This window comes from Ruditapes philippinarum, unplaced genomic scaffold (assembly GCF_026571515.1).
Source record: "Ruditapes philippinarum isolate M1 unplaced genomic scaffold, ASM2657151v2 ctg6997_1_1_1_1, whole genome shotgun sequence".
Taxonomy (NCBI): Eukaryota; Metazoa; Mollusca; class Bivalvia; order Venerida; family Veneridae; genus Ruditapes; species Ruditapes philippinarum.
This window is the reverse complement of record NW_026862867.1, coordinates 26,296-47,653: the sequence shown is the minus strand read 5'-3', so window position 1 is coordinate 47,653 and position 21,358 is coordinate 26,296. Positions and strand designations below refer to the sequence as shown.

The following is a 21,358-nucleotide window of genomic DNA, read 5'->3' as shown; positions in this document are numbered from 1 at the left end:
TTTGACTTATTTAGCTAACTTTTTTTCCTACTGCCAAACTGTTGAACATTGCAAAAAAGACATCCCGCAGTCAAAAAATATGATGTCTCTTTTACAAGTCTAATTACTCTGACTAATTTTATGTACAGTCAGTTAGTACATAGAGGATATTGAATGAGTGTAAGTTCAATACTGAATTTATTGCACGAGTTGAATAAAATTATATTATGCGAGCCTCTGGCGAGCATAATATTATTTTATTCAACGAGTGCAATAAATTCAGTAATGAACTTACACGAATTTAATATTCTATTTATCACATACCCAAAAATAAAGACCGTTTAAAGTGAAATAAGAGTCATTTTTCATTGACGCGTCTATAGTATAACGCTAACATTTAGCGCGTCTTTACACTATGTTTGTATAACGCTAATGACGTCACGTCAAAATATATGCAAGGCCGTGCAATACCATATTTACGGAGTCACAAAATCGGCATGGGTGTGTGATAAATGTATATACGCTATAACAAGGTGTGTTATCTACAGGATATTGTTAATATATTGATTAACTTATTTTTAATTTATTTATCTACTGTATGAACTAACTTCATGACTGTTTCTCATTTTGTATTTTTATTTTCAGTTAAGAAATCACCAGAATGAGATAGATTTATTCTTGAACAAGGTTGGAATATTGTACAAGTCTGTCAATACTATAGGTTCATATGACAGTATTGGTGAAGCAGCAGCCAGGAACTGGGCCATGTAATACATATATATATATAATTATTATATACTTATAAATGAAATATTGAAAAATATCTCAAGTGTCAATGTGAGTTAAAGTCCAACTGAATAAAATGAATAAAAGTTCTGTAACTTTAGGAAGCAATTATCAAGCATACTAATCAGTGACTAAAATACCTGCTGGTGTTTGAGTTATTTAATGTTTTGAGTGAACACAAGTGACTGTCCTTCCAATTGATAGCTGGAAAATTACCTGATGACCATTACAGGCAATCTTTGACTTGAAATACTACCAAATTAAATTCTCAGCATTAAAATGGGCAAAATGTCACTTCACTTGAAATAGTACCAAATTAAATTCTCAGCATTAAAATGGGCAAAATGTCACTTCACTTGCCATGGGTTTTATATTGATTTGTTTGTTTCTAGAGAAGAATGTATAAAGAAAGATTGTCAGTATTTCTTCAACGTGGATGGTGATGTTCATCTTGAAAATGATCAAACATTAAAACTATTGATACATCAGAACAGGTGAGACAAGTTTACATTCAGAAAATAGACGTCAAGTTTGGTTTATACAAATTTATTTTAGTTCGATTGTGTTGGAAGCTATAAGCTTATTGAAACACTCTTGAATCTGTTCCTGGAACCAAACAGTACTAAGCAATGAATGTAAAGTTTCTTGCTCAAGGAAACAACCGCTTGCCCCTGGCAGGGTTTGAACCCACGCTGTAAGCAATCCTTAGATTACTAGTCCGACGCGTTAACCACTCGGCCACGCCGCCACTCAGACGTCAAGTTTGAATGGATTGTTGAAGAGTAATGCATGGTTGGTGCTCAAATTAGCAATAAAACATCAATTACTATTTTTAGTAGATCCAGGTGATAAATGACTAAGCATGTGAAAGATGAACCATGTATTACTCTGCTACAACACAAGAAATATTCATATCTATTTCCAATTTAATATGCTAATAGAAAGAGAACTGATAAAAATATGTTGAATTTCATTACACGAAGAAGTTATTTTCAAAACATGATTTGGTTCATTGAAATAAAACTAACAATTTTCAGTAGTCACACATACATGTATATAAATGATAAAAATGCCTCATAGATATTGATATCAGACGAAACAAAAATTGATGTCTGACAAAAGTCAGTGTAGAACAAAAAAAAAAAATGGATTTTGACAGTGTTATATATTTAATATATATTTCTGAAATATTGTATTAATTGGGGAATGTAGAAGGACTACTACATTTTGATCATTTCTTTACAGACAATTAATAGCCAGACATTATATATTTGTATATTTCAGATCAGTTTTAGCTCCAATTGTTACTAGACGTGGTAAGGCGTGGTCTAATTTCTGGGGAGCTCTCAGTGCCACAGGTTTCTACGCTCGGTCGGAAGACTACATGGATATTGTTCATGGTGATAAAATGTAAGATATAAAAACTTGTTCATTTATTTCTTTAAACTCACAAATCTGAGTGAAGGTCACGACAAACATATGTCATCAGGTTAACTTTTTACTACATGAGCATATTGTGAAAAATGGCTGTTTTCATTGAAAAGCCTCCTGTTACAAGTTCAAACTGCTATGAAACTATGAAAAATGCTTCAATAGTGAAGAAACTTGGCACAAATGTTGACTTGACCATAGCCTCTGTAACAGCATGCTCAATCTTAAATTTCCTGTTACCATGGCAACTGGGGGGACGTCTCAAAATTTCCAAAAATCACTATTTTGCATTGTATTTCCTTCAAAACTGATTTCAAAGTGCTGCAACTTCTCAATGGATTGAGATAGAGTAAAAGCCTTTTCAGCGTTGGTTACACGTTACCTTACAATTGACCTGAAGCCATTTTTAGCCTGTCACATGTCAAAAATTTTCTTGGCAAACCCCCGAAACAGAAGGGGTCACATCCCCAATCTGGCAACCCCTTGATGAACCTTTTGAATAGGGGTGGCACCGAAAAAGTGATAACTTTTTTTATCAACATTACTCAAACAAAAAACAGTGTTTGGGCCTAAATAGGACATTTTTTTCACTGTTTTAGGCCTTAACAGGCGGGGGGGGGTGTTTGGTTGAAAAGCTGTCAAAACACTTCTTTATGAGATTAAGGGTTAAACCAGACAGGGCTTTTTAACCCATAATAATAAATGCAGGATAACAGTTCAGTTTTAAGGCATAATATTTGTTGCACATAATTTCAGTGAAAGATATTTGTTCCTTAAATTCTCATTGTTTAAGTTTTTCTTCTGTAATTTTAAGTCAGAAGTAATTATTTCATTAATAAGTATATAATGAATGTAAAATTATAATATAAGGAATATAAAAAGCTGTTTTAAGTTTATTTTAATCTTAAACCTTTAACTGGTGGCTGTTTGTGCCTGTAATAATGCACAGAGCCGCACCTGAGGTCAGTAAGCTGGAAAGTTGCAATATGACCTCTACTTTTTTGGTGCAACATAAAACCCTACATCAACAAAAGTGAACTTTAATGGAAATAATATAGACGTTTGACATTAAAGATTGAGAAATTATAATTCATTTACATTCTTTATGTTGATTTTTTCCCCTATCTTTTTTTACAGTGGATTATGGAATGTTCCATATTTGACAGGGGTGTATCTGGTGCAAGCACATGTTTTACCTGCATTGAGAAATGGGTATGACTCTGACAGTCTGGATGCTGATATGGCATTATGTAAAACTTTGAGAGAAAAGGTATACACACAGCTTAAACCTTAACCTGCTGGTAGTGATACTTTGCCACCAGTTTGTAACCAGACCTGCTGGTACTGATAATTATTGAGCCTTCCAACCAGTCTGGAATCAGAACTGCTGGAGTGCTGGTACTGATAATTATTAAGGTTTCCCTCCAGTCTGGAATCAGAACTGCTGGTACTGATAATTATAAAGCTTTCCCTCCAGTCTGGAATCAGAACTGCTGGTACTGATAATTATTAAGGTTTCCCTCCAGTCTGGAATCAGAACTGCTGGTACTGATAATTATAAAGCTTTCCCTCCAGTCTGGAATCAGAACTGCTGGTACTGATAATTATTAAGGTTTCCCTCCAGTCTGGAATCAGAACTGCTGGTACTGATAATTATAAAGCTTTCCCTCCAGTCTGGAATCAGAACTGCTGGTACTGATAATTATTGAGCTTTCCCTCCAGTCTGGAATCAGAACTGCTGGTACTTATAATTATAAAGGTTTCCCTCCAGTCTGGAATCAGAACTGCTGTTTTATAGGAGCTTCCATTCTCAAGTGGTTATGGTTTCTTATTTTGTACTAGTTGCCCCTCACTACAGAAGGTTGAATTTTAGCTGGAGATTTTTTGATAATTTTCTGTAAAGAACCTGTCCAGCTTGCAAACAGATGGTTGGTTGTTCTACATAGGTGCCAAATAAAAACATGTAAAGATTTAAAGTCACCATTTAATCTTTAAAATGCTTTATAAAGAAAATGTACATAAATTATTTTCTGAAATTTTTAATTTTCAATTAATGTATGATAAATGAATTCAGAAGATTCTTGTTATTTGACTCGATAAGCACAGACACAAAAAACACTCATTTTTAGTTGATGACAACAAATTTCATGCTCTAGATAAATAATACCATTGTATAATTTTATAAAAGTGTTTCTATTGTATTGCTTTATAATTGTGTTTATATTGGATAACATTATAAATTCACCTTGTATTACTTTACAAATGTGTTTATTTTGTATTATTCTATATAAAGTCACCTTGTATTACTTTATAAATGTGTTTATTTTGTATAACTCTATAAATTCACCTTGTATTACTTTATAAATGTGTTTATTTTGTATTATTCTATAAATTCACCTTGTATTACTTTATAAATTTGTTTATTTTGTATAACTCTATAAATTCACCTTGTATTACTTTATAAATGTGTTTATTTTGTATTATTCTATAATTCACCTTGTATTACTTTATAAATTTGTTTATTTTGTATAACTCTATAAATTCACCTTGTATTACTTTATAAATGTGTTTATTTTGTATTATTCTATATAAAGTCACCTTGTATTACTTTATAAATGTGTTTATTTTGTATTATTCTATATAAAGTCCCTTGTATTACTTTATAAATATGTTTATTTTGTATTATTCTATAAATTCACCTTGTATTACTTTATAAATATGTTTATTTTGTATTACTCTATAAATTCACCTTGTATTACTTTATAAATTTGTTTATTTGTATTACTCTATAAATTTCACCTTGTATTACTTTATAAATGTGTTTATTTTGTATTACTCTATAAATTCACCTTGTATTACTTTATAAATTTGTTTATTTTGTATTACTCTATAAATTCACCTTGTATTACTTTATAAATGTGTTTATTTTGTATTACTCTATAAATTCACCTTGTATTACTTTATAAATTTGTTTATTTTGTATTATTCTATAAATTCACCTTGTATTACTTTATAAATGTGTTTATTTTGTATTATTCTATATAAATTCACCCTTGTATTACTTTATTAAATTTGTTTATTTTGTATTATTCTATATAAATTCACCTTGTATTACTTATAAATGTGTTTATTTTGTATTATTCTATATAAAGTCACCTTGTATTACTTTATAAATGTGTTTATTTGTATTATTCTATATAAAGTCACCTTGTATTACTTTATAAATATGTTTATTTTGTATTACTCTTATAAATTCACCTTGTATTACTTAACAGATGTGTTTATTTTGACATTTCAGGGTTATTTTATGTTTATTTTGACATTTCAGGGTTATTTTATGTTTTTATTTTATGTTTATTTTGACATTTCAGGGTTATTTTATGTTTATTTTGACATTTCAGGGTTATTTTATGTTTTTATTTTATGTTTATTTTGACATTTCAGGGTTATTTTATGTTTATTTTGACATTTCAGGGTTATTTTATGTTTATTTTGACATTTCAGGGTTATTTTATGTTTATTTTGACATTTCAGGGTTATTTTATGTTTGTTTTGACATTTCAGGGTTATTTTATGTTTATTTTGACATTTCAGGGTTATTTTATGTTTGTTACAAACAGGAAAGAGTTTGGTTACCTGATCAACTCAGATGGAGCACAGACTGGTAGACTTCATATTGAATTATGGGAAATATTTAATAACCCGTACGATTGGGAGAAACGATACATACACCCAAATTACTCACACAGTTTAGCAGAAAATGCTGTCATAGAACAGGTAATGGCAATCATTAATCATTTTGAAATTTTAATTTGAATACATTCCTTGTCCAGTAAGAACACATGTTACGACAATGGTAAGGTTTACAATAGTATGTCTAGTTTTGTGTTCCTCTGTCATATAACTTACACGGAGAAGTTGGCAAGTAATTATAGAAAAAATAATTAACTTCTAGTATTAAGTCTATCTGCATTTTTCCAGGCCTTTTTGGTCGTGGAGTTAAAGTAGTGGACTGTGAACCACTTGCCCCTAGTGGTTTGAATCTTTCCAAGAACTTAAAGAGTTCATTTAAGTGAAGAAGTTGTAAAGAAGATTGTTTTACTCAGGTACCAGCATGTGCCTGAAGAAACATTTTGTTGTGTGAATATATGTCAATAAATAATAATGACTGGAATACTATTAAACAAGTTTGAAACTCAACAAAATAACTATCCTTTTAAAAAGTATGAACATGAATATTGTTCATATATTTACAGCCATGTCCTGATGTTTTCTGGTTCCCGGTAATGACAGAAGTGTTTTGTGATGAGATAGTAGCAGAGTTAGAAAATGTTCAACATGTGGTCGGGGGGCAAGAGCGAGGTATGTTTTGAGCCGCTTCAGGACAAAACCAAGATAATGAGTTTGCGACCAGCATGGATTCAGATCAGGATCCATGCTGTTTGCTTACAGACCCTATAACAAGTAGAGAAACTGATAGTGAATAGCATGGATCCTGATCAGACTGTGCAGATGCGCAGGCTGGTCTGGATCCATGCTGGTTGCAAACCCATTATGTTGGTTTTGTCATGACGCCACTCATTTGTTATTCTGTTTTATCTTGTATTCCTTAAAGATCATTAATTTCACCATTATTTATTTGCTATGGTAATCAGTAAAGATGATATTATAACTTATGAAAACATAAAACTGTTTAATGATAAACTGTAATACATGTAAAATAAATAACTGGATTTTGTTTATCGGCATTTGATAAATGAGTAATTTTAAAAATATCAAATTTGGCTGTATGTTTTAATTAAAAATTTGTAGTGTATAACAATACATTAAGTTAACTGATAGCTGTAAAAAGCTTGAGTTTATTTTTTGCTCTATTAAATTAAAGATTATCCTGCTGTAACCCAAATTGTTGAGCCCTTGTCACCAGTATAGAGCCAGTGTGCAGTCTGACCAGGCTTAATTTTATATATTTTAATATTAAAATCCCTTAAATTTCATTGACTTTGAAATTCAAAACCTGACAAAATCATTCCATAAATTTGGCAGATTATTAATTTGATTTCATGATAATTGGTCAATAATTGGTTAAAATGGTTTAATACATTTGTAATTTGGTTAATAATTGTTGTTAATTGGTTAATAATTGGTTGATAACTGTTTTCTTGTAAAAATAAAGTATTGATTAAATAGAGTATTATTTTAGGATACTAGGTTAGCCGGTGGTTACGAGAATGTTCCTACTGACGATGTCCATATGACACAGATTAACCTACAGAATCAATGGCTGGAATTCTTACGTGTTTATGTAGCTCCCCTAGCAACCAAAGTTTATCCTGGATACTATAGTAATGTAGGAATACTGAAAGTTGTTAATGCATGTTTTGATGCTTGACATTGCTAGCTCTTGCATCCCCTCCCCCTACTTACCCTCATTAACAAAACTATCATCTTCGTCTCTAGGATGTATTCCAGCATGTCAGATTAGGAGCCTGAATTTCTACTTGCCTTTTTAGCTCACCTGTCACAAAGTGACAGGGTGAGCTTTTGTGATCGCTTTCGTCCGGCTTCCGGCCGTCGTCCGTAAACTTTTACTTTAAATGACATCTCCTCATAAACCACTAGGCCAATTTCATCCAAACTTGATGTTCCTTTGGTGGTCACCTTTAAAAATTGTTCAAAGAATTTAATTCCATGCAGAACTCTGGTTGCCATGGCAACTGAAAGAAAAAACTTTAAATATCTTCTTTTAAAAAACCCTAAGAGCTAGAGCTTAGATATTTGGCATGAAACATCTTCTAGTGAGTGTCTACCAAGTTTGTTCAAATAAAAGCCCTGGGGTCAAAATTGGCCCCACCCCAGGCGGTCATTGATTTTCCCTATATGCATGTAGTAAAAACTTAAAAAATCTTCTTTTAAAGAACTCAAATAGCTAGAGCTAAGATATTTAGCATCAAACATATAAAATAGGTGTCTACCAAGTTTGTTCAAATAAAAGCCCTGGGGTCAAAATTGGCCCCGCCCCGGGGGTCATTGATTTTCCTTATTCGGTATAGCAAAAACTTAAAATCTTCTTTGAAAAAACCCAAATAGCTAGAGTTTAGATATTAAGCATGAAACATCTTCTAGTAAGTGGCTAAGATATTTAGCATGAAACATGTTGTAAGGGGCGTCTACCAGGTTTGTTCAAATAAAAGCCCTGGGGTCAAAATTTGGGCCCCGCTCCGGGGTCATTGATTTCCCTTATATGTGAATATAGCAAAAACTTAAAAATCTTCTTTTTGAAAAAAACCCAAATAGCTAGAGTTTAGATATTTTAAGCATGAAACATCTTCTAGTAAGTGTCTACAAAAGTTTGTTCAAATAAAAAGCCCTGGGGTCAAAACTGGCCTGCCCCCAGGGGCGTCATTGTTTTTAACTATATGTGTATAGTAAAAACTTAAAAAAAATCTTCTTTTAAAAAGCCAATGAGCCTAGAGCTTTAGATGTTTAGCATGAAACATCTTCTTATGGGTGTCTACCAAGTTTGTTCAAAATAAAAGCCCTGGGGTCAAAATTGGCCCCACCCCAGGGTCATGTGATTTTCCCTATATGCATGTAGTAAAAACTTAAAAATCTTCTTTTAAAAGAACTCAAATAGCTAGAGCTAAGATATTTAGCATCAAACATATAAAATAGGTGTCTACCAAGTTTGTTCAATAAAAAAGCCCTGGGGTCAAAATTGGCCCCGCCCGGGGGTCATTGATTTTCTTATTCGGTATAGCAAAAACTTATAAAATCTTCTTTGAAAAAACCCAAATAGCTAGAGTTTTAGATATTAAGCATGAAACATCTTCTAGTAAGTGTCTACAAAGTTTGTTCAAAAATAAAAGCCCTGGGGTCAAAACTGGCCCCCCCCAGGTGTCATTGTTCTTTAACTATATGTTGTTTATAGTAAAAAACTTAAAAAAACTTCCTTTTAAAAAAGCCCAATGAGCTAGACGCTTAGATGTTAGCATGAAACATCTTTCTCTTGGGTGTGTGTTTGTGTGTGTGTGTGTGGGGGGGGTGGGGGTGGGGTGCTATATAACAGGTGGAGCGACCTCAGGGCCATCATGGCCCTCTTGTTAAATTGCTGTTTAAAAATGTCATAAATTGAGTTGTCCATCTTGTAGAAACTTATATAAAACAAGTCTACCAAAAAAGTTATTAAAGTGAGCCTGTAACAATATAATACTTCTAGACAAGTTATGATGTAAGTTTCTGTGAGATGACAGTGAATGTAAGATTCTTTTGAGCGCATCATGACAAAACCAACATAATGGGTTTGCATCCGCGCAGTCTGATCAGGATCATGCTGTTTGCCTTACAAACCCTATTTAACAAGTAGAGAAACTGATAGCGAACAGCATGGATCCTGATCAGGACTGTGCGGATGCTCCAGGCTGGTCTGGATCCTTGCTGGTCGCAAACTCACTATAGTTGGTTGTCGTGACGCGGCTCATTTATTATCAGAATTTTATGACATGACATAAAAAAAGGAATAGGGGAAATCTTTTGAAAGCAGTGTAAATAAAATTGGAGAGGTAACAAATTGCCAACTTAAGGTGTTTTTTTTCTATATTTGAGGGATTGGTTATTCAAGATATTGGATCTGTCATGCTCTCCAGTGTTAGCTTATGTGGCATTAAATTGTACAATCTGATTTAAGTAATGGAACCAATGATCTTGACTGGAAAAATGTGTCACAGCATCATAAAGTTTTAAACACATGGCAAAAACACCATTTAAATTACATGTTCATAACGGTAATAAGCTATGTCATGTGGTAAATATATTGTTTGTTTCAAAATTAATGAAAAGATTGTCATTTATTATGTAGGTTCACATGTAATATGGGGACAACTTTGTCTCAACCTTCATGTATAATTGCATGATTCTACTTTTTTTTCTGTAACTGTAACATATGTGGTGTTACAACCAGTCATTGTAACAGATGTGGTGTTACAGCAAGTAACTGTAACAGATGTGGTGTTACATCAAGTAACTGTAACATATGTGGTGTTACAGTCAGTAAATAGTAACAGATGTGGTGTTACAGCAAGTAACTGTATCAGATGTGGTGTTACAGCAAGTAACTGTAACAGATGTGGTGTTACAGTCAGTAACTGTAACAGCTGAGGTGTTACAGCCAGTAACTGTAACAGTTGTGGTGTTACAGCCAGTTACTGTAACAGATGTGGTGTTTAAGTCATTCACTGTGACAGATGTTGTGTTACAGTCAGTAACTGTAACAGATGACATGGTGTTACAGCCAGTTACTGTAACAGATGTGGTGTTACAGTCAGTAACTGTAACAGATGTGGTGTTACAACCAGTAACTGTAACAGATGTGGTGTTACAGTCAGTAACTGTAACAGATGTGGTGTTACAGCCAGTTACTGTAATAGATGTGGTGTTACAGCCAGTCACTGAAACAGATGTTGTGTTGCAGCCAATAAATGTAACAGATGTGCTGTTACAGTCATTATCAGAAAAACAAGACATACAATTGTGATGACCACCTTGAACCTTCAGCTACAATTTTCTTGCATGTTTTATGTCAATCGTTCTGTCGCCTTATAGTTGTTTTTGTATGTCAGTTAACCTTAAACTCTTATTACTGACTGTACATTAATATGTGAATACTGAAACAAGCAATAATTGACCGGATTACAAGATTACCTTAAATGTTTAAGAGGTCAAAGATTATCACTGTTAACATATTGAAGTTCAAGGTTACATAATCTTACCTTGTGCATTTAAAGTCAGGTTATTGAGGTCACATTGATGTAACACCGTTACATGGCTTATTACTTTAAAATATTGGGATATACTAGGTGAATATTTCCTAATTATTTTTAGCAAAATTATGTCAATACACAAAATTTACAGCTGGTAAAGGTCAAGGTCATGTCCTATATAACCCTCTTGGTTTCTATATATTCTGCTAAAGTCAGATGGTTTTAGAGACTTTAAATCATTCAAAGATTCCTTTATAAAATCTACAGTAAACCTGTTTCAGTTTCACTAAATGAAATAACTTTTCAAGTATCTTGTACTGTTTCAGTTGTGTCAAAGACAAGGAACCTGAAAAGACTTTTGGTTGGCTGTTATATTAATATATATCAATGGCATATATGCTAGGATTATAATACAGAAAGTAACAGCATGTACAAGCATGTTTGATTATTTCTAGGATGCAAGATTAAGCAGTGGGTACGAGAATGTTCCCACCGATGACATACATATGACACAGATTGATCTGCAAGATGGTTGGCTTGAATTCTTGAGAAAATATGTATCTCCTCTACAGCTAAAAGTTTACCCAGGCTTTTATTCAGATGTGAGTGATCACGTCATGTGACATAGAGTTTATATTTTGTATATCTTTGACTGATAATGATGAGGGTCATTTTATAGGGTTAACGCACGTTTTTCCGTGTTATAACGTCTGCAGAGTCCCGAGGAACGGTTGGTTCCCGAGCCTGGTAGGTCGAGGGCTCCAACAGTTCTGAGAGACTCTGCAGACTTTATAACACAAAATAAACATGCGTTGACGCTATTATAGCATAAAATTTTAAAACAAATTCGTGATGTATAGTTAATACAAAACACAATTACATTAATTTCTTGTGCTTGGACGGTATTTATCCAATTCTACATGTTTTATGTATGCGTTTTATTATTCCGGGGCCAACAACTTGGAAAATTCTCAGAACCGAACAAAATTTCGAATTTTAATTGATTTAACAAATTGATTTTTTTTTCAAGCAAACAAGTTTATAAAAAAAAATTAGGCACTAAGCATTATTCTCTCAAAGAAATATAAAGAGCATTTATCAACATTAACATAAATAAAACAACATTTTCTCATATTCATTTTTTTGTAATCTAGTTTTGTATGTTAATCAGAGTGTTAAACTGAATGACAGGTACTGTATTTGTTTACATTGACAACTGTCCGTTTCTTAGAAAGGGCAACAACCAAGATTAGCAGCGATGTCTATATGCGGTACTTCTGGCATAGTTACTTGAATGCTGCACGTCGTTATGCGATTGGGGCCCTCGAATCAATAATTTCAATATAACAAGAGCGCATGACTCTTTGGCAAACAGTCCAAATCGTCAAATTTTTGTTTGTTTACTGGGCCCTGTATGTATTGCGCATAGGTGAAACCGGGCTATAACAAGAGCGCGTGATTATGTTAACACATGGTTTTGGCCCGTTATAACATGGGCAAAATAGGGGAAAATAGCCGATTTTATGCTATAATAATGAATTTATCGGGAAATAACGAGGATACTGTTCCCGTATCATCTGTACAAATGGCATTGGTATTTTTTTGTTAACATCCATGTTTAAATTATCATCTTTTACAAAACTATTTTGTTCAGAACTGTTCTCCATTTTTGATATTTACATGTTGCTCCCTTTTCTTAAAAAAGAAATTTTTGATTTTTGCTAAGTGATTTTCTTTGTCCAAAATTATCAAGGTTAAATTAATTTTTTAAACCAAAAAGAGAAAAACAAATAAAATAAAAAAATATAAGTTAAACTCCAAACTGAATAAATGAAAATATTTTTAGTTCTAAAAATAAAGAAGATAATTGAAGATAAGGTTTTTTAATTCAGTGATACAAATTTGATTTCCTGCCTTCTACACGAGCATGTAGTGAAGCTTTTGTTTGTTCTACTATTTACTGAATGCTAGAATGCCTCTTCCATGACTAACACAGTCTTTTGCTTTGATAATATTTTGTTTCTTTAACTAAAATAGAGAGTTTGTGCAAGTAAATATGAGCCGCGCCATGACAAAACCAATGTATTGCGTTTGCGACCAGCATGGATCCAGACAAGACTGTGCATCAGCATACCAACCCTATTACAAGTAAAGAAACTGATAGCGAACAGCATGGATCCTGATCAGACTGCGCGGATGCGCAGGCTGGTATGGATCCATGCTGGTCGCAAATGCACTATGTTGGTTATGTCATGACGCTGCTCATATAAGTATAAATATTTGATTATATAAATGTTTGTGAGATAAAGCAGATGAATTTGAATTCAATATTTTGATCACAGTAAGTTGTTATAAATTTCTTACCTTAACAGAAAGCTTTATTTACATTCACCATTGCATATATAAGTTACAATTACTGTCAGTTACAAATTACATCTTTATGTAAGAAATATGCTTAGTACATGTTAGTAAATAAGTAACATCTTTATTTAATGAGGTTTCAAGATCATTCATGTGGGCCTCAGTATAAAAATGATGTATAATAATTATATATTATATACATAATTTTGTCAACATGATATTTGAAATAAATGTTTAATAGAATTATAAAGCTATTACAGTATATGTACGTAAGTCAGTTTCTCATACATCTTACATGAAATTATTTATATATATATATATATCTTACTATATTATTTATCTTTTAACAGCTTCCTCGAGCTTTATTAAACTTTGTAGTGAAGTATAACCTAGAACGTCAGAAAGAGCTGCGGCCCCATCATGATTCATCTACATTCACCATCAATATTGCCCTCAATACTCCAAAACTAGACTATGAGGTAATTATAGTGACTACAAGGTAATTATAGTTACTACGAGGTAGTTATAGTAGTCCTCTTAGTTATCAATTTGTTATTTTGTATTCAAATGTTAAGAGGATATTTTTTCGTTTGAGTGTAATATGTAATATATTTTCACGAATCATGATAAAATGCCACATATTTTCACGAGCCGGCATATCTCATGACAAGTTTGTTCATTTTACATTACACCTATAATGCAGCAAGTATAAAAAGTCTTCACAAAAAGTAGTATGCAATCGTACCTATATTACATACGAATGTATGTAATATTTTTCTTGTTTATGATATGCAATAGTTTTAATTTTGATTGTTGTTGGAATTCATTCCCTGCGGTCTGTAGACCGCAGGGTATTGGTACGCGTTTAACTTTTGAGGCATGGAGGAGCACGTGACCTGTTTTCGGTACATGGAGGAGCATGTGATCTGTAAACCGTACACGATTGGTTAATTGACCTTTTTGAAAACCTAGCTAAATACCGTTTGCCGGTTACGGTTTTACTTGTAGGGAATTAGTCCGAATTACACCTAATTAAGAACAAAAAATTATTACGTGATGATCTAATTTTCTATAATTATTTTACCGTTTAAGGTGGAAAAATTGAATGATGTGTTTGAAAATTATCAATGTTTCTTTGATATCTATCTCAAATTTTACAAACAATAAATTGTATATACTTAAAATCTACAAAATTAAAATATTCGTAGTGGCATCTGCCATAATAAATAGAGATATTTTCTGTGTAAACTTGTGTGTTTACTTTATTTATTTTTTGCTCGGAATTATTCATATAATGGTAGTCCTATTTAATCATTTTCTTTAAAAAAAAATTGTTTATGATCGACCTTCTCCGGTCATCAATGGTCACCAGTTTCCAAAGACCTTCTTCTATATTGATCGTTTATTCAATTGTCAACAAAATTCCTGATACAAACATTGATCCCCCACCCCCCCACCAAAATAATGTTGACAATAGTTAAATGAAATATTTTATATCATTAAAATGTTCACCGCAGGAAACCATTTTACTTGTACCTGTATGGTTTGATTTTGGGTGCTTCAATACCTGCGCCAGTTATCATTTGCTTCATGATATTGTAAATTTTGGTAATTCCCATTGCAACTCTCTTGTACCATGCTTGACCCTCGTTTGGTCTCTCATTTGCCACTGTCAAGAAGAATGGGGCTTCTGGATCAAGCATCTCATTAGGCCTCTTTGATTGATATAATTTGTATAATGTGATAGGGCACTTTTCAGGGGTTTCTGGTATAGGCCAAGCCTCTGCAAATGAAACCAAAATTTTCAATTTTATATTTAATGCAGTAAATTTGTTAAACTGTTGTTACTTATAACCTATAAAAGGGAGACATTTTAAATTTAATATTTTATTTTTATATTTTAAAATTTAATGTTATTTTTACCATACTTAAAAATTGAATATTTATTTTTTTCAAGTGTTATTTGATTTTCTAAGCCAGGTAGCTTAATTGGTTAGAGCATCCCAAATTTAGTTTCTATTCAGATTTGGGAAGGTTTCAGGTTCAACTCCTGATCTGGCTGAATTTTAAATGCACTATTTATTTTTATTTAATAGATTATCATTATCAGAATTAATAAGAGGATATTTTTTCGTTTGAGTGAAATATGGAATATATTTTCACAAAACATGATAAAATGCAACATATTTTCACGAGCCGGGACGGCATTTTTCCAGATTATATCTTTTTAAAAGGTGTTGTACCTGCTATTCCTAGGTTCAGCACCACTTCTAGTTTTGGTTTGGCTCTCGGTGTCATAAATCAGGTACTCTCCGTGGACTATCTGATCTCAATTTTATGTCTCCCCATTTCAGCGTAGAAGCTTCTTTTCCAGTTTGCATACCAAAATTTGATGTGCAAACAAGCCACATGGAATTGAGTAAAGATAGTGGGTTTCCTGTCCCAAGTGTTTCATTTTCAATCATTTTTTGTAGATGGTGGTCTTCTAGGCACTCAGCAGCATGAGGCTTGTTTCATTACCTGTAGCATTTTCAAAAGCTTTTTCAATTTCTGACTCAGTCATATTATCAATAATTGAATTTAATGAATAATTAGTTAGATTTATATCAAGTTCTTGTTGTGCTTCCATTTTCTTTGCAGAAGACAAAAATTAGTTGTTGTGGGATAAAAGTTAAAATAAAAATTCAACTCATTTTTAGCTCACCTTGCACAAAGTCTGTCCACATTTTATTCAAACGACATCTTCTACAATACCACTAGGCCAATATTAATGAAACTTGGCAGGAATACTCTTTGTATGAAGCTCTATCAAGATTGTTCAAAGAATGCCAATCCATGCTAAACTCTGGTTGCTTTGGCAACTAAAAGAAAAAACTTAAAATTCTTATACTTCAAAATGGAAAGGGTTAGAGCTTAGATATTTCTCACAAGGCTTTAGCTTGTTAGTTTTTACAAAGTATATCCAAATTATGGTCTAGAGTTGAACATTTGTCTCTGTTTTGGGAGTTAAATGGGTTTTTTATTGCAAGGTTATATAGAATTTCTTTGAAGCGATAAATTGAGATAGTGTATCTTGTATTTTTTGTCTCAACAGACATTGTTATGAAGATTTTTCTGTTAAAGCATAAGAAAAATGAAAAGTTTGTTGAATGTGAATATTAATTCAAAACAGAGTCAATCAGAATAGCACAAATTTGAGAGCTACAGTGAAGTTGAATTCCCCATTTAATAATGGATTCTTCCATTAATTTCGTAACACATCGGAAAGGAAGACTGTGTCATTTCCGAAATACAATGTGTAAAATATTTCGGTTCTTGACAATGACTTGCACATTTTATTGTGTAAGATATTGCACAAAGAAACGAAAGTGAACAAAAAATGTTTTTTTTTTCCAAAAAAATTAGTTGATTAAGATAAAAGTTTAATTTACATTACGGATATTATTTTTTGTATCCTTCTGGTCTGCGGGAAAAATCATATATTTAAACATCGTCTACACCGGTCTTACTGACGAACGAATTATGTCTAATATTTCATTCTGAGAACAAACAAACGATTAAAATCATTAAAGAATGCATACCAATCAGTCCTTAAAAAACTTTGCCTCAGAAAACATCTGTATCAAATAGAACTAAACCGGTGGTACCACTAAGATACGCAACGGAGATTTTTTGGCGCCATGGACGCAACGGGCGCAACGGAGTGCAAAGTTTAAAATGTGGCGATAAAATACGATTAGCAATGCATTGTTTAAATTTATATTAGTATGTGCTGAATAGAATAATATTTTGAATTTATAGAAATCATCTAAAAACAATATTTTCTATATTATAAGCATTGTATAACTATATATAATGTTGTAATACCACTCATATCTCTGTTGCGCAAAAATTCATTGGCGCAACGGAGATTTATTTTTTTCAAAACTAGCAAACAAAATACTTTTAATTGAATTTGCATTAGTATATACTAAATAAAGTCATATGATGATATTACAGAATCAATGTTAAGGTGACAACAGACACTTTCCGTGGTACTCATATAAATGTCATTTTAACCATATTATTTTAGTAATAATTGTTATTTATTTGAATCTTTGTGCATTAAATGTTGTTCACCATTATAAAAAATCAAAGGGCTGTAAGCTCTGTGGTATTTTCTGATCTTTGCAATCTAAATCATACTGACTATCTGTATGTATTTTCCTATATCAGTTTATTTTTATATACTATAATTCATCTTACGCAGCGACTTCTGTAACAGTTTGAGATTGATACATATGGAATTTTGCATGACTAGAGTTGCATCAAAAATCATTTTTTATGACAGCCACACTTTATCCTTGCATATTGTGGCTAATTCCTTAAAAAAGACACTTCAAAAAAAAGTTGCCTCGACTAGGATTTGAACCTTAGGCCATTCACACCCTAAACGAGCCCGATACGAGCGCGATACCCCTGCACCACGGTGAAGTAATACGTAATATGTAGCCTGAATAAAAACAAATACATTGTAATTCTAAATTGAGAATTTCCATTTCGTGTTTGTAATCCTTATCAATTTCGAGGTATTTTGTTCACAATAAACCTGTTTAACACTGATAAAAATAATTTAGCGAAAATCTTCTCGCCAAAACAGTCCGTCATGTATATATTCCACTACTCGGCAGTGTACTACGCCCTGGAGTATTCAGTAATCGACATAGCATTTTCATTGATTAAAATGATATTCATCCGCGAAATTTGTGATTGTAACCTCATATTTCTATTGACTAATCTGAACTTCCAATGCACTGTAATTCGTTAAATGCCTACATTAAAAAATATTCTGTCTTTTAAATTGCTGGTATTTAAGCAGTTTTGAGTGAGAACTACTTTGCGTTGTTAGGTCTGTTAGGAAATTTTGTGTTAGACCGTGGATGTTAGCTATGTATTTACTGATCTTGCGATCAGAAAATACAAAAACATATTTGAAAAAATGCCTTTGTAAATGATTGATTTTGAATAAAAATCATAAAATTTTAAATCGTCATATCAAAGTCATTTTTATTTTTTTTTTCTCTCGGACCCCTATGTTTCACGCTAAATAATTGCATAATACACAAATATAGCACCAGAGAGGGTCACAAGTTGCGGTAACATACTCTCACAACATTTTATGACCCAGTGACATCTGACCAATTAAAGAGCTGCAGATAAATATCAGTTAATAGCAAAAATTTCTTTAAATCTTAATTTGATTTACTGTCCGTCTGGTATCTGTCGCACATGTCACGTGACTATCTGTAAAATTCGAGGCACTCGGTGGGGGGGGGGGAATGGAACGCATTTGCGCACCGCTAGCGGGGTATTTAATTGCAGGGTTTTACATCTCTTTGAAATTTTAGGGGTCCAGTGGATGCACAGCCTAGAAAAGTAGGGGTCCAGGCCTGAATTTTAGGGGTCAAAAATTATATTCACTATAAAAGACTATGAAGACCACTCTATTTTGCTTAAAATCATTTATTTACCCTGTAAGAAATATGCATGTATATTGTACTGTTTTCGTAAGATGTATATGATTTCAATATATTTTCTATACAAAAATAAAATCTCTGTTGCGTCCGTTGCTCCAAAAATCTCCGTTGCGTATTTAAGTGGTACCCCTAAACCGGAAGTACATGTGACGAAACGTGATGACGTTCAAGAAAATTGAGAAATTTTGTAACATTAACTCGTATTTCATAACAAAGAAGTGAAGATGAATACAATTATCGGTGTGCTTCGTTGAAACAGGTATTTTGTTAACTATCTGTGAAGTATTAAGGCATGACATTTAGTATTTATGTAAGTATCAGCTCCCGTCGTCCCGTGTTATGATGTATAAAATTATAGAGTGGTTGGACCAATGCTCGGCGCATACCAATGCTCGGCGTAAAAAATTATTTTTTTAGAATATCTGAAAATGTCTCGAGTTATCTCCGATTTAGGTCACTGGTGCTTTTATTTACGTCTTTCACCATTTTGTGGTTCACTGCTGGTAAAGTCACGTGAATATGCTAATTTAGCAGACGAACAATCGTATGTAATCCCCAACATATAAAATATTAAAATCTTTTAACACTAGAGTTCTGGGGCTGTAAAATTTAAACTAAAAGTTGGGTACTTGTAAATGTATGAACCTAATTTGGTTGTTACAAATTATTCAATATGTTTTCATCATAAGATAAAAAAGAGATTTTATTCGAAAAACAATCCTGCATCATGTACAGTGAGTTTGCCAATAGCGGATCATAGCCAATAACGGATCAGTCAGTAATTTAACGAAATACTCGTCTAACAGTTTTGAGCTTAAAAATGTTTTTACCTAAGGCCAAAATAAAAAATATGTCTGGTTCAGGGAACCCGACCGACCCTATTTTTTTACCGCCGACCCTAAACTTTTTTTTTTGATTTTCGGTACGAAAATTTTTGGGTACGAAAATTACAAATGTGAAAATTTTGTTTCACGATGCCTGTTGAAATAGCCGATGAGTAACAATCTTAAAATAATCAAAAAATATTTAATCTTATATGATCAAAATCAACAACAAGTAGAATTGTGAATGTTTCTGCAGGAAACAGACAAATTTTCAATTGTCACATATTTTCGCGATGCCGCTTTTTATAATTAAAAAAATCGTAGCCAAAAGAAAGATATGTTGTGTTAAAATGTGTGTAATAACACTTAAATATAGTTTAGGAATTAAATTTATTATTAATAGTTGAGATGGAACAGTATGTGTTTGTAACATACAATGAATATTTTCTTTTTTAAGGGAGGGGGGTGTAAGGTCTGATGATGTATCTTTTTTAAATTATATTTTAAATCTTTTCAATCACTTTTATGGTACAGTGTTTTCCATTTGGGACATATTACCATTTTCCTGAATAAGCTTTTTCTCTGTCCAAACTCTGACTCCCCAACCCCTTACTCTGCTATACATCATATTTGTCAACTGCATATAAGTGCAGCAAAGATGGCTTAACATATTCAATGTGATCTGGAACTCCTACTTTTTTGTGCTTGGGAGTCTCAAGACTCCTTCTCTGTGAGAACCCTGCAATTGTTGGTACCAGTTGCACATATATATCTATACACTTGGGCCCCCTGAAGACCATTTGAATATGTTTAATATTAATTTAATTATATATACAGTAGCTGTGTTATTTTGGTCCCCGGAATAGTGCATGTCAGATGCTCTAAGCTTATAATACAGCATTATCATTAACTTGTTACAGATGTGACCCTTGATCTTTTAATTGTCAGACCTGTCAGATGCAGGTTAGCAATTAGTACAGCGGGTGATTCAAAGGGAACGGGTACATAATAAGCAGAATAGAAAGCAAATTAGTATGAATACAGGTGCTACATATGGTTAAATGACTACATACAAGAAATAAACAACACAATATCACATGCTGATAGTTTATTACAAAATGGTGTTTGCAATGATTGATTACAATCTTTGTTTAAGTATGTTAAGCAAGCAACACATCTATATATGGAAAATAAGACATTCTCCCAACCAAAAAAAAAAAAAAAAAAAAAAAAAAAAAAAATCCCTACCCTCCTGATTTTTTGGACCAATGTTTCCTGAACCAGACATATTTTTTTTTTTGGCCTAACAGGCATGTGCATTAGGATGTTAGCTACTTGACAGCGGACAAAAAATGTAAACATCCGTGTAATTGATATCAGATTCACTAAGATGCTTAACCAAGCGTTTCCGTTTCTCGTGAAATTTAGCGCCGTTGACAATGCATATTTGAAATTGTTGCCTTATTTATCATAAAAACTCGAAAGATATTGGATCAAAGCTGGTAGATATTTGATGCCCAATATGTTAACTACCTGCAACACCAACCGTTTAAAAAAACTTGAGGAATTATTTTCATAGCGCTATTCAAATGAATTGCACCGAGTTATCCAAACGCGGATAATGTAATTTTCTAGGAAGGGACCGCCTCAAAGTTATCCAACCTGTAATAGAAAATATTTTTTAAAGAAAATTTTTTACTTT

At 32.6% G+C, this 21,358-nt stretch overlaps 1 protein-coding gene across 1 annotated transcript in view; it reads left to right on the top strand.

Moving 5' to 3' along the window:
• Positions 1-13,819, top strand: part of LOC132720434 (procollagen-lysine,2-oxoglutarate 5-dioxygenase 2-like) — a 46,653-nt gene extending 32,834 nt beyond the window's left edge. Inside the window, 9 exon segments of the mRNA XM_060704582.1 lie at positions 625-746; positions 1,158-1,259; positions 2,050-2,175; positions 3,334-3,466; positions 5,791-5,973; positions 6,453-6,530; positions 6,532-6,558; positions 7,400-7,546; positions 13,667-13,819. Of these exon segments, the coding sequence (XP_060560565.1) occupies positions 625-746; positions 1,158-1,259; positions 2,050-2,175; positions 3,334-3,466; positions 5,791-5,973; positions 6,453-6,530; positions 6,532-6,558; positions 7,400-7,546; positions 13,667-13,819 (1,071 nt within the window).
• The last annotated feature ends 7,539 nt before the right edge of the window (positions 13,820-21,358 follow it).